This window comes from Vulpes vulpes, chromosome 1 (genome assembly GCF_048418805.1).
Source record: "Vulpes vulpes isolate BD-2025 chromosome 1, VulVul3, whole genome shotgun sequence".
In the NCBI taxonomy this organism is placed as follows: domain Eukaryota; kingdom Metazoa; phylum Chordata; class Mammalia; order Carnivora; family Canidae; genus Vulpes; species Vulpes vulpes.
The window spans coordinates 196,438,690-196,452,150 of record NC_132780.1 but is presented as its reverse complement, the minus strand read 5'-3'; the positions used below and the strand labels follow the sequence as shown (position 1 = coordinate 196,452,150).

The 13,461-nt window shown below is 36.5% G+C and overlaps 1 protein-coding gene across 5 annotated transcripts in view; it reads left to right on the top strand.

Moving 5' to 3' along the window:
• Positions 1 to 13,461, top strand: part of REV3L (REV3 like, DNA directed polymerase zeta catalytic subunit) — a 179,356-nt gene that overhangs the window by 147,074 nt on the left and 18,821 nt on the right. For all 5 annotated transcript variants that reach the window (XM_026005812.2, XM_026005811.2, XM_072739059.1 and 2 more), the window contains one exon: positions 10,081 to 10,190. In XM_026005812.2, the coding sequence (XP_025861597.1) occupies positions 10,081 to 10,190 (110 nt within the window). The remainder of the gene's footprint in view (positions 1 to 10,080; positions 10,191 to 13,461) is intronic.

The window sequence follows — 13,461 nt, the reverse complement described above, 5'->3', positions numbered from 1 at the left end:
ATACAGGATATTGGGGGTTTGGAGGTTTCTCTATGAGAACTCCTTATCATATACATATTTCTACATACCTAGATGAGCATACTGTAGCAAACTATTAGCATGATATTTTAGTGCCACATTAATAGCAGTGCTTACATGTACTTTGTACTAAATAATTCCATTTTAACGTATTGACAGATCTGATGTTAGGTTGGCCTCTACAAATGTCAGAATGACCAAACATTCCATGTTTACTAATGTGCAATAGATATAAAGCGAAACCTTTGCAGAGGTAGTTGTAACTGAAAGACATTTTTCACAGAATAAGACTAATTTTTGCTATTTACTAAATTAGGGCGTTAATTTAACATGAATACAATATAGTGTGACAGAGTAATACAGTAACTTACCTAGTGATTGAGAATAGAGTAGACTTGTTTTATTGGTGACCTTTTTATGCCAAATGAAAGCCAGAACATATGGTATACCATTTTATTCGTAGTAGTTCAAAAGGGGAAAGCAATGGAAGGATAAAGTCCCCACACAGCACACAATGGGCAGAATAAACTATAAATACCTGTATAGCATGTAAGAAGCTCAAAGTTTCCACTTTCTTTCCACAAGTAAAAAGCTGAACATACTGAAAAATTCAACAACTCTTCTTTAGAAATGAGGTCACAGGGCAAACCACTACCCCCAAAATTGGAGTCCAACAGGTAAATACAAGCAATCACAATTCACAAAAACAGAAACCCAAGAGCACAAACCTCTGCAGGAACCATGTTGTTTAGGAAACCTGAACTATAACTGATTAATTGTTGGAAATTCACTTTGGATAAGTCTGAGGGATTAAGACTCCAGGGCATCCAGTCATCAGAACCTCCACGGGTTTGTGAATTTTACCTCTAGGAGCTCAACCAGGTTCTTAAAGGTTTTCTCCCACAGGAGAGAAATTCCCTTGTGCTTCTGGCACAGGGAGGGGAAAGGAGCCACTTTGAAATACACCAGAGCATTCTTTTCTTAACAAGATCTGCCTTCAGGCACAACTATTTAACTGGAGCCTAACTAACCTGAGAGGAAGAAAATACCCAGGTCCAAGTACTCTGGTCTTCCATGTGAAGGAAGGGGAATATGCCAGCCCACTCTAACATCCTGTCCCACCAAAAATGGGGGAAAACCAAAAGCACATGCAAAGTCCCCAGTCCAGAGATACAGTTTGACTGAAAGAACAGGACCTACTCATTGAGCTATAGAATACTTCCCTCCCTCCACAGATTACCACCATATTGTTAAAGACCTTTTTATCTGATACATTATATTCAGCTATCAAAAAAAAAATTATAAGACATACCGAAAACCAAAAAACAGAATTTAAAGAGACAGAACAAGCATCAGAACCAAATTTAGATGTGACAGAGATGTTGGAATTATCCAACTGCAAATTTAAAACAACTATTAGAATGCTAAGAACTCTAAAACTAAAACAAAAACAAAAGGATGCTAAGAGTTCTAAATGGATCAAGTACACACAAGCATGCAAGAACTGATGGGCAATGCAGAGACATGCAGACTCTAAGAAAGAACCAAAAAGAAATATGCTAGATATCAAAAACACTTCAACAGAAATGAAGAATGCCTTTGATAGGCTTATTATTGGGTAGATTAGGTATGGCTGAGAAAAGAATATCTGAATTTGAAGAAATCTCAATCAAAACTGATAAAACTGAAAAGCAAAGAGAAAAAAAGACTGAAAAAAAAGGACAGAATGTCCTAACCCTGGAGCAACTACAGAAATTGCTATTACATATAGCAGTTAGGGATTCCAGAAGGAGAAGTAAGAAAGGAACAGAAAAAATATTTGAAACAGTAATGACTGGGCAGCCTCAGTGGTGCAGCGGTTTAGCGCCACCTGCGACCCATGGCATGATCCTGGAGACCCGGGATCGAGTCCCACGTCGGGCTCCCTGCATGGAGCCTGCTTCTCCCTCTGCCTCTCTCTCTCGCTCTGTATCTCTCATGAGTAAATAAAATAAAAGGTCTTTAAAAAAAAAAAAAGAAAGAAAGAAAAAAAGAAACAGTAATGACTGAGAATTACCCCAAATTAATGTCAGACACCATAGATCCAGGAATTCAAAGAACACCAAACAGGATAAATGCTCATTTTCATACTACAGAAAATCAATAGTAAAATAAAAATCCTAAAAGAAGACAGGGGAGAAAACATCTTGCCTGTACAGAAGCAAAGATTAAGATTTACAACCAGGGCAGCCCCGGTGGCCTGCCGGTTTAGCGCCACCTTCAGCCCGGGGTGTAATCCTGGAGACCCCGGATCAAGTCCCACGTCAGGCTCCCTGCTTGGAGCCTGCTTCTCCCTCTCTCTCTCTCTCTCTGTCATGAATAAATAAATAAAATCTTTATTAAAAAAAAAAGATTTACAACCAACTTTTCCTCTGAAACATGCAAGAAGAGAATGTAGTACATATTTAAAGTGTTGAGAGAAAAACACTCCAGCTTAGAAATCCATACCCTAAAAAATTATTGTCCAAAAGTGAAAGGAGAAATGAAGACTTTCTCAAACAAAAATTGAGGGAATTTGTTGGTGATAGACCTGCCTTGCAAGAAATGTTATAAGAAATTCTTTAGAGGGAAAGAAAATGATAGGTGAAAAACTCAGATCTATATTAAAAAAACACAATAGTGAAGGCAAAATAAACACTTATTTTTCTTATTCTTAACTAATCTAACAGATAACAATATCTTTGAAAATAATAACAATGTATTTGATTATGTGTATGCTTATGTATGAGTAAAATGAATGATAGAAATGACAAAAGGGTTGGGAGGAATTTGGATTATTTCATTATTATAAAGTACTTGCACTTCTGTGGACTAGTGTAGTATTTGAAAGTGGTATATTCTATGGCCAAAACTTTAAAACAAAGAAAAAACTACTCATCAGAACCCAGCACACTTTACTCAGAATTATAAGTGAAATAAATTACTGTGGTTTTTTGTTTTTGTTTTTGTTTTCTTTTTGGTTTAAAAGAGTCAACATTTAATTCACTAGATATTTGTTTGCTGATAGCTTCTCCTAAAATACGATTTGGTTTCATGTTTATTTAATAGTTTAACATAGCTATTTTAATGAGGTTATTTTAACCATTTCAAAGAAAGCCCAGAGAAAAATCCAAAGGTCCTTGGCAATAAAACACAATCTTGATTCTAAAAAAAAAAAAAAAAGAAAGAAAAGAAAAGTGGTATATTGAAAGTAAATGTATATTGCAAAATCTAAGGCAACCACTTTTGTAAAAAGAGAAATAAAAATAATTGATGTGTAAGAAAGAGAAAATGGAATCCTATCAAAAAATGAAAACCACAAAAGGCAGAAAAAGAGTGGAAAACAAAAATAACAAAACAAGGACAACATGTAGGAAAAAAAACTAATAAGAGGGATCCCTGGGTGGCGCAGCAGTTTGGCGCCTGCCTTTGGCCCAAGGCGCGATCCTGGAGACCCGGGATCGAATCCCACGTTGGGCTCCCGGTGCATGGAGCCTGCTTCTCCCTCTGCCTATGTCTCTGCCTCTCTCTCTCTGTGTGACTATCATAAAAAATAAAAATAAAAAACTAATAAGAATGAAGTTTAACTCAACAGCACAACCAACTGAATATAGTGGGCACTTATAGACTGCTTCATACAACACCCAAATATGCATTCTTCTCAAGCTCACATGGAATATGCACCAAGACAGATCACATTCTGGGTCATAAGACACACCTTAACAAATTTAAAAGAACAAAAATCATATAATGTCTACTCTTAAATCACAGTGCAATTAAACTAGGTATCAGTAACAGAAAGAGCTGGAAAATCCCCACATGTTTAGAGATTAAACACCACATCTCTAAATAACACATGGGTCAAAGAAAAAAAAATTTTTTAAATATTTTTAACTAAAGGAAAACACAACTTATCACAGTTTGTGGGAATCGGCAAAAGTAGCCCTTGAGGGAAATTTATAATATTGAATCCGTTATTAGAAAAAAAAATCTAAAACTAATTATCTAAGCTTCCACCTTAGAAAACTAGAAAAAGAATATATTAAATCCAAAGTGAACTGAAGAAAAGTAATAATAAAAATTATATCAGAAATCGGGATGCCTGGGTGGTTCACTAGTTGGGCACCTGCCCTTGGCTCAGGTCGTGATCCTGGGATCTGGGATCGAGTCCCGCATCAGAGTCCCTGCAAGGAGCCTGCTTCTCCCTCTGCCTGAATCTCTCAGTCTGTATCTCTCATGAATAAATAAATAAATTTTTTTTAAAAAATGTATCAGAAATCAATGAAATTGCAAACAAATCAATTGAGAAAATCAAAGAACCCCAAAGCTAGTTCTTTGAAAAGACTTAATAAAATCAATAAGCCTTCAGCCAGCCTAAGAAAAAAAGAAGAAAGAGGACACAAATTGCTAATATCAGAAATGAAAGAAGAGACATCACTTTAGGTCCCATGAACATTAGAAAGACAATCAAAGGATACTACAAACACAAATTTGATATCCTAGATGAAATGACCAATTATTTAAAAGTTGTAATCTGTCAAAACTTACACAGAAAGAAATAGTCTGGAATCTCTGGGTGGCTCAGCGGTTTAGCGCTTGCCTTTGGCCCAGGGCGCGATCCTGGAGTTCCAGGATCGATTCCCACATCGGGCTCCCAGCATGGAGCCTGTTTCTCCCTCCTCCTGTGTCTCTGCCTCTCTCTCTCTGTGTCTCTCTCTATCATAAATAAATAAATAAATCTTGAAAGAAAGAAGGAAAGGAAGGAAGGAAGGAAGGAAAGAAAGAAAAAAGAAAGAAAGAAAGAAAGAAAGAAAGAAAGAAAGAAAGAAAGAAAGAAAGAAAAGAGTCTGAATAGGCTTATATCTCTTAAAGAAATTGAATTAATAACCTTCCAAAATAGAAGGTACCAGACCCAGATGGGTTTACTGGTAAATTCTACCAAACATTTAATGGAAAAAATTTTTACCAATTCTCTACAGTCTCTTTCAGAAAATAGAAGCAGAAGGAATACTTTCTAACACATTTTGTGAGGCCAGCATAATCCTAATACCAAAACCAAAGACATTACAAGAAAACCAGACACCAGTATCTCTCATGAACATAGCTGTAAACATTTTTAACAAATGTTAGCAACTCAAATCCAGCAATATATAAAAACAATTATATACCACAACCTAGTGGGGTTTATCCCAGGCATGCAAGGCTAATAAAACATTCAAAAATCAACTAGTGAGTTCCAACACATCATACACAGGCTAAGTAATAAAACCTACATGAGGGACACTTGGGTGGCTCAGCGACTGAGCATCTGCCTTTGGCTCAGGGTGTGATCCCGGAGTCCCAGGATCGAGTTCCATATCAGGCAGGCTCCTTGCATGGAGCCTGCATCTTCTATCTCTCGCTCTCGCGTTCTCTCTCTCTCTCTCTCTCTAATGAATAAGTAAATAAAATCTTGAAAAGCTACATGATCATAACAACAGATACAGAGAAAGCATTTGACAAAATCCAATCATAAAAACCTTCAGTAAACTAGGAAGAGAGGAACTTTCTCAGCTTTATAAAGAATATCTACAAAAAAACAAAACCGCACAAGCTTACAGCTAATATCATACTTAGCTATGAAAACCTTGAAGCTTTCCCACTGAGATTGGGAACAAGGCAGGAATGACCCCTCTCACCACCACTGATTTTCAACGTCATAGAAGAACTGGAAGCGAATGCAGTAAGACAAAGGACTTAAAAGGTATACAGATTGGGAAGGAAGAAATAAAACTATCTTTGTTATATATGGCATAATTTTCTATGTAGAAAATCCAAAAGAATTAACAAAAAATCCTAGACCTAATAAGCAGTTATAGCAGGGTTGCAGAATACAGGGTTAGTACAACAGAAGTCAGTCACTTTCCTGTATACCAGCAATGAACAAATGAAACTTGAAATTAAAAATGTAACACCATTTATATTAAGTACCCCCCAAAATGAAATACTTCAGTATAAATCTAACAAAGTATGTATGAGATCTCTGAGGAAAATGACACAACTAGTGAAAGAAATGCAAGAAGAGCTAAATAAAGAAAAGGAAAAATATTCCATGTTGATAGATAAGAAGACTCTGTATTGTCAAGATGTCAGTTCATATCAATTTGATGTATAAATTGAATGTAATCCTAGTCAAAATACCAGCAAGTTATTTTATGGATATTGACAAACTGATTTTAAAGTTTACATGAAGAGGTAAAAGGTCTAGAGTAGACCAGATAATTTTGAAGAATAAAGTCCTAGGACTAACAGTACCTGACTTTAAGACTTATTATAAAGCTACATGAATCAAGGTAGTGTGTAGTATTGGCCAAAGAGCAGATAAATAGATTAGTGGAATAGAATAGAGATTACAGAAGTAGACCCACATAAATACAGTCATCTGATCTTTAACAGAGGAGCAAAGGCAATATGATGTAGTGAAGATACAAAAAGTTTTTTCAATAAATGGTGCAAGAAAGAGAACAAGAAAGAGAATCTAGACACAGACCTTATACCCTTCACAAATATTAACTCAAATTGGATCACAGAACTAAATATAAAACACAAAACTATAAATATAAAACTTCTAGAAAATAACAGGAAAGAATCTAGATGATCTTGGATTTGGTAATGGCTTTTTAAGTGCAATGCCAAAGATACAGTGTATAAAAGAAAAGATTGATAAGCCGAACTTCATTAAAATAATTTTCTGCTCTGCAAAGGACACTCAGGTGTGAAAAGATAAAACATGGACTTGGAGAATGCAGGGGTTGGGAGCACTGACCCCCTATGGAGTCAAAAAAATCCATGAATAACTGTTGATTCTCCAAAATTTAACTACAAATAGTCCAGTAGTGTTAATGATAACATAAACAACACATATTTTGTATGTCATGTGTATTATATGTGGTATTCTTAAAATTAAGTTAGAAAAAGAAAAATGTTACTAAAATAAAAGAAAATATATTTACAATACCATATTGTATTTATTGGAAAAATCCACATATAAGGAGACCCATACAGCTGAAGCCTGTGTTGTTCAAGAGTCAGCTGTATATACACCACATTTTCTTTATCCATTCATCTGTCAGTACACACTTAGGTTGCTTCCACATCTTGGCTATTGTAAATAATGCTGCAGTGAACCTAGGGGTGCAGATATCATTTACAGGTATTGTTTTCATTTCCTTCAGATATATACCCAGTAGTGGAATTGCTGGATCACTTGGTATTTCTGTTTTTAATTTTTTGAGGAACCTCCACATTGTTCTCTGTAGTGGCTACACCAGTTTGCAGTCCCACCAGTGGTGACAAGGGTTCCCTTTTTTCCACATCCTTGCCAACACTCCTCTTCAGGGAATTTTCACCCTAAATATTTTTCTCATTATAACTTTTCAGGATCCCAACTAAACTGTAAAGCCCAGTTATTTTCCTTTTTTTTTTTAAATCCTCTTAGCTTGTAATGTTTGTAATGTTTGTAATGTTCAAACTGTAACCACTATTATGTTCAAAATGGAACCATCTGGCACAAAGTAGCAGAATCACTTTTAATTACCACTCCTTCCTTCCTTCCCTCTTCCCCCTCCTGCTGCTGAGTCCTTGGCCCTGCAAGGTCTTGGGGGCAGCTGCAAGAATTCAGACTCTTCAGTGTAACTAAAATAGGCCAGAGTAGGCAGTGGGAAGCAGACATTTAGGATCAGCATGTGTATGTCTCAAAAGCATATTTGACTCTGACAGTAGATGGCTCACCCTTCCAGCTATTTGCCAGCATATATTTTAAAGTTTATCTTGTTTTGAAAGTGGCAACAGATGACATTGAATCTTTCATTCAAACTTGAATTTCAACTAGATAACATGATTTTTAAAAAATCTCAGGATATAGTTCATATTCTCAAGGTTATCTTTTTTTTTTTTAAGATTTTATTTATTTATTCATGAGAGATGCACAGAGGTAGAAACATGGGCAGAGGCAGAAGCAGGCTCCCTGTGGGGAACCCAATGCAGGACTCATTCCCATGATCCTGGGATCACAACTTGAGCCAAGGCAGACGCTCAACCACTGAGCCACCCAGGCGCCCCTCAGGATTTTCTTAATACCCAAATTACATTTCTGCTACCATTTAGTCTTTTGTTCATTTAATATTTCCTTTTAAAAGCAGCTATAAATAGCCTTTAAAACACATATTCAATCCTACATTTAATTCAGGTGATTCAGATTTCATAGTAAAAGGATAACTGTTACTGTTGTTTGCTTCTTAATACAAAAGTGCATGATTCTTATTTTAAAATTTTTAAAGGAGGGATCCCTGGGTGGCGCAGCGGTTTGGCGCCTGCCTTTGGCCCAGGGCACGATCCTGGAGACCCAGGATCGAATCCTACGTTAGGCTCCCGGTGCATGGAGCCTGCTTCTCCCTCTGCCTGTGTCTCTGCCTCTCTCTCTCTCTCTCTGTGTGACTATCATAAATAAATAAAAATTTAAAAAAAATAAAAATAAATAAAATTTTTAAAGGAAAGCTCCATTTATGCCAAAGGGCAATTTTCCCTAACCCTTCGCTTTTATGAGTTTAATAAATGAAGCAGCAGTCCTATGCTGGTATCTTTACTTAACTATAAAATATAATTAGTTCGTCATATTTGTTAAGATCTACCATCCTTTTGTTAGCTTATGACATGACCTTTGTTTCACTAATCACTAATGAAAGTACCCTTGTTAGGGGCACCTAGCTGGCTCAGTTGGTGAAGCATGCAACTCGAGCTTGAGTTCAGGCCCCATGTTGGGTGGAGAGATCACTTTAAAAAAAAAAAAAAAGGTATCCTTGTTAGACATGTATCTGCTACTTAATTTAAATTGAACACTTGAGGGATCCCTGGATGGCTCGGCGGTTTAGTGCTTGCCTTCGGCCCAGGGCCTGATCCTGGAGACCCAGGATCATGTCCCTCATCGGGCTCCCTGCATGGGGCCTACTTCTCCCTCTGCCTGTGTCTCTGCCCCTCTCTCTCTCTCTCTCTGTGTCTCTCATAAATAAATAAATAAAATCTTTTTAATAAATAAATAAATTGAACACTTGATTTTCCATCATATAATGATACATTTTTCCTTGTATTCTGTATTACCTAAAAATTATATATAACCAATCATTGAGATTGAAGTTCAGACATTAACTTTTATGATAACTGAAGAAATTTATAACACCACAAAAATTTTTTTTAAGATATGCATACACACACTCAAGCACATACATGGAACAATTTCCTGGCTAATTGATTATAAAGGCATATAAGGAAGTCCTTGAATAAACAAGGCTTATTCTTCCAGGAATCAAATGAAGCTTTGTACCTTGTTTTGCTTTTGGTGGGTTTTTATTTTAGATTTTATTTATTTATTCATGAGAGACAGAGAGAGGGAGGCAGAGATAGAGGGGAGAAGTAGGCTCCCCACAGAGTGTGGAGTCTGAAGCAGGTCTTAGTCCCAGGACCTTAGGGTTATGACCTGAGCTGAAGGCAGACACTTAACCAACCGAGCCACCCAGGCACCCCAAAGCCGCATACCTTGTGTAAAGTGCAATCTGTTTTACTTACTAATACACTGACAGACGAGTCTGTGTATTGATTGGTTCCTTTCTTTAAATTCTTTACCTTAAGATGCCTGGGTGGCTCAGTAAGTTACGCATCTGCCTTCAGCTCAGGTCATGATCCTGGGGTTCTGGGATCAAGTCTCATGTTGGGCTCCCTGCTCCATGGGGAGCCTGCTTCTCCCTCTGCCTCAGCTGCTCCCCTTGCTTGTACTCACTCTCTCTGTCAAATAAGTAAATCTTTTTTTTTTTTTTTAATTCTATACCTTATTTTCTTCTTGAGTCCTTATAGAAAGAATGACACAGAAGATTGTTTTCTTTTTTACATCCTTTTCTCTTTGTTTCATTTTTAGGAATATTTAGTAATGAAAATTAAGTATTCTATGTTAAAATCTATTGATTTATACTAAGCTATGTTAAGAAATTACTTCCGATGTGTTTGTACCAACAGGTTGGTGATAGTATTGTTCACAAAGCCAGAGAGACCTTGGAGCGAGCTATTAAACTGGTGAATGATACCAAGAAATGGGGCGCTAGGGTTGTATATGGAGATACTGACAGGTAATGAACTTTCTGCTTTGGGAATCTCTTCAGATGCTCATTCCAGTGTTTCAAATGGCTTAAGGGTAATCTTTCCTAAAAACAGAATTCTCCTTAAGTCCTTCCCAGTCCTTACGATTTTGTGATCAGGATTAGCACAAGTCCTGAATTAACAGAAAATTTAAGTGTCCTGAGCCACAGACTTGTAGAGATTCCTGTGGCATCCCTGTAGGTAGCCAGGTAGATAACAATCTGCAAAAATACTGTATACACAAGAGTCTAGTCTTTAAAGAAACCGCTTTTAATATGAATGATTCCTCATATAGCTGCAGCCCTATGAATTTAAATATCTACCTTAATTTTGAAAGATACGTGCCAAAGCTGTGAGTGGTTAACTTTTCACTAGGCCCCAAAATATTTTTGACCTTCTACAAAAAGTGCATATAGGCAAATACAGTTTACATTTGATTCCAGAGGGCTCACAGACTTCCTGAAGCCCATCATTCATGGACTGGCAAAGGATAGGACTGCCTCTGAGTCCTGAATTAGTAACTTTACCCTGGGTGCTTGCTTTGGTATTCATCAGGGCCCAGTTATTTATGTAACATCTTATTTGTATGACTTACTAAAATTCTTCTAGAACATAGGTATTATGCAAACTTCTTAGAGTCTGATATTCTTTTCATATTGAAGGCTTAGAGTTACCGTGATCATGCTAAGAGCACTTGTCTCAGGAGCTCTGATTACTTTACAGCCCAACAGAGCAGTAGGAGATAATGCTTCTAATCATTAAAAACAGCTTCTAGGCAATCTTTAGATAGTATTTAATCTTCGCCATTTATTAATGCACATAAAATCAGTATAATTATATTAATGCTGAATGAGACCTTGCCTCATATAGCAGCTGTTTCATTACTGACAGGTGGGGATACTTTCAAATTATCCAGGTCCCAATTATCCGTAGTCTCTACTCTTCCCCATCAAAAGCCACTCCTGAGTATTTCACTGCCCTGTAAAACCACTTTTTTTTTTTTTTTTTTTTTTTGTAAAACCACTTCTGTTGAGTGGTCCAGCAAAATAAAAGTTGCTAGAACATAGCTTTGCACCTTGTTAGCAGAACTCCTTGCAAAATACTTAGGGAAGAGGACAAAGTTTTTTTTCTTGGTTTTTTTTTTTGTTTTGTTTTTTTGTTTTTTGGAAGAGGACAAAGTTAAACATTTAAATTGTTGAGCTTAATTTAGGGTCATACATGTCCATAGTTGATAACACATACAGAGAATCAGAAGTTGGCATGATTCTGATTGTAGTTAGTTTAGCTGTTTAGCCTTTAAGATCTTGAAAAATTCAGGGACACCTGGGTGGCTCAGTCAGTTACTGACTTTGGCTCAGGTCATGATCTCAGGGTCATGAGATCATGCCCCGTATAAGACTCCACCCTCATCATGGAGTCTGCTGTCCCTCTGTCTGCTCCTCTCCTGCCACTTTGGCACTCACCCTCTCTCTCAGATAAATAAATAGAATCTTAAAAAAACAAAAACAAAAACAGACCTTTAAGAATTCAAACCAAAAAACACAAACTCACAGAATGTCAGAACTGAAGAGAACTCTGGTGCTATTCAGGTCAGCAGTTTTCACATTGTTGGGAAAAACCATCAGAGACACATTCTCAGGTGTTGCCTAAAAGCAGATTCCCCAGACAAGAAACTTGTCTAAAATCATCCAACTAGTCAGCAGTGATGCCATAAATCAATACTTAGTGCTTTTTTTATTCCTAGCTGGTACTTACTCATTGTCAGAATCCACAGGTATTTTGATTCTAATCAAAGAAATGTGTTCACAGTATTCGAGCTTTTGCTGTCCATTCACTATCTGATTCATTCAACAAATGTTTATTGAAATATACTGTATGATGGCAAGTCACTCTAGAACTTGCATTATCAATAGGAACGGTATCACCCTAACAGGGTACAAATTGGTTCCTAGGAAGCAAAACTTAAATAGTACAATGTGTTTGGGCCCCACAAAGTTCAACCCCATCCAACAATATTTTTTAATCCTTAGTAATTATTTTCTCTATTAAATTACTTTTAACTTTTCCTTTGAGAAGACAATAAAAGTTTGAGAAACACTGCTTCAGGAATAATAATGCTTAGTAAAGTGAATAAGTTCTTAACTGAGAGGCGATCTGAATTCTTTTTTCTAGCTGTACTCCTGATTGTATGGTCATTAACAAATCACTTAGCCTCTCTGATCAGAATGAAGGAAATCTGATAGATGATGGTGAATGACCATTGCCTCCCTCCAATTTCAAGACTGCTAATTTTATGAATCTTGAGGTCTAGCTAAGGGAAATCAGTTACAAAAACGTCAAAATTAGTGTTCGAAGAGTGTTTCTCTTTCTAAAGCAGTTAAGTGTAGCTACCAGTTGTCACTTAAAAAGTTATTACAGTATTATTAACTAGTGGTTCAAACAATTATTTTATAGAATAGTGCTTCGCAATCATATTTATTGCACCCTAGTAGGATATGATCTACTCCCATCATCTAGAGTTCTCTAGAATCTCTTGGGTCAACTATACTCAAATTTTTAAAATATTTTTAAAAAAGAATCTCTTGGGAAATTCATCTGAGTATAATGGAGAAAGGCCTCCTAAGTTATTCTAATAGCCCCATTCACCCCCTACCGTGTGACAGTCACTGTTCTATATGTATACTTGAATCTCCCAACACAAAGATAAATGTTAATTTAACTAGATTAAAACATTTTTCTCTTTTTGTAGGCAAATCACCTCCATTCTGTTAAGTGACCTTCCCTTAGTCTTGGCCACCTGTCTTGAAGCTTAGCTAAAATAAAACTGGCCAAAACAACATAGATGGACTGAAACCCACTAACTACTGGGTAAAATCTCATATATATATATACCCTATAATAATAATTTTTAAGCTCTCAACTCCATCGAAGTATAATTTTTAACAAAAAAGTACACTATTTTTAAAAAGAAAATGCACAGTGTATACATAGTTCATTATACACATGTATAGATCTATTTGACCAGTCACCACCTCAGTTAGGGTGCAGAATATTTTTATCAATGTAGAAAGTTCCATCTACCCTTTCACAGTCCCTCACTTTAATTCCCTACCACCAGGCAACCACTTACCTGATTTCTATTACCACAGCTTAGTTTCTCCTGTCCTAGAAATAAAAATGTGTACATAGGAACTTTAATTTCAAAGGGTCTTCATCATCACTGTGCCTGACCATTTTAAGCATAGTGATCTTTTAAAAAAC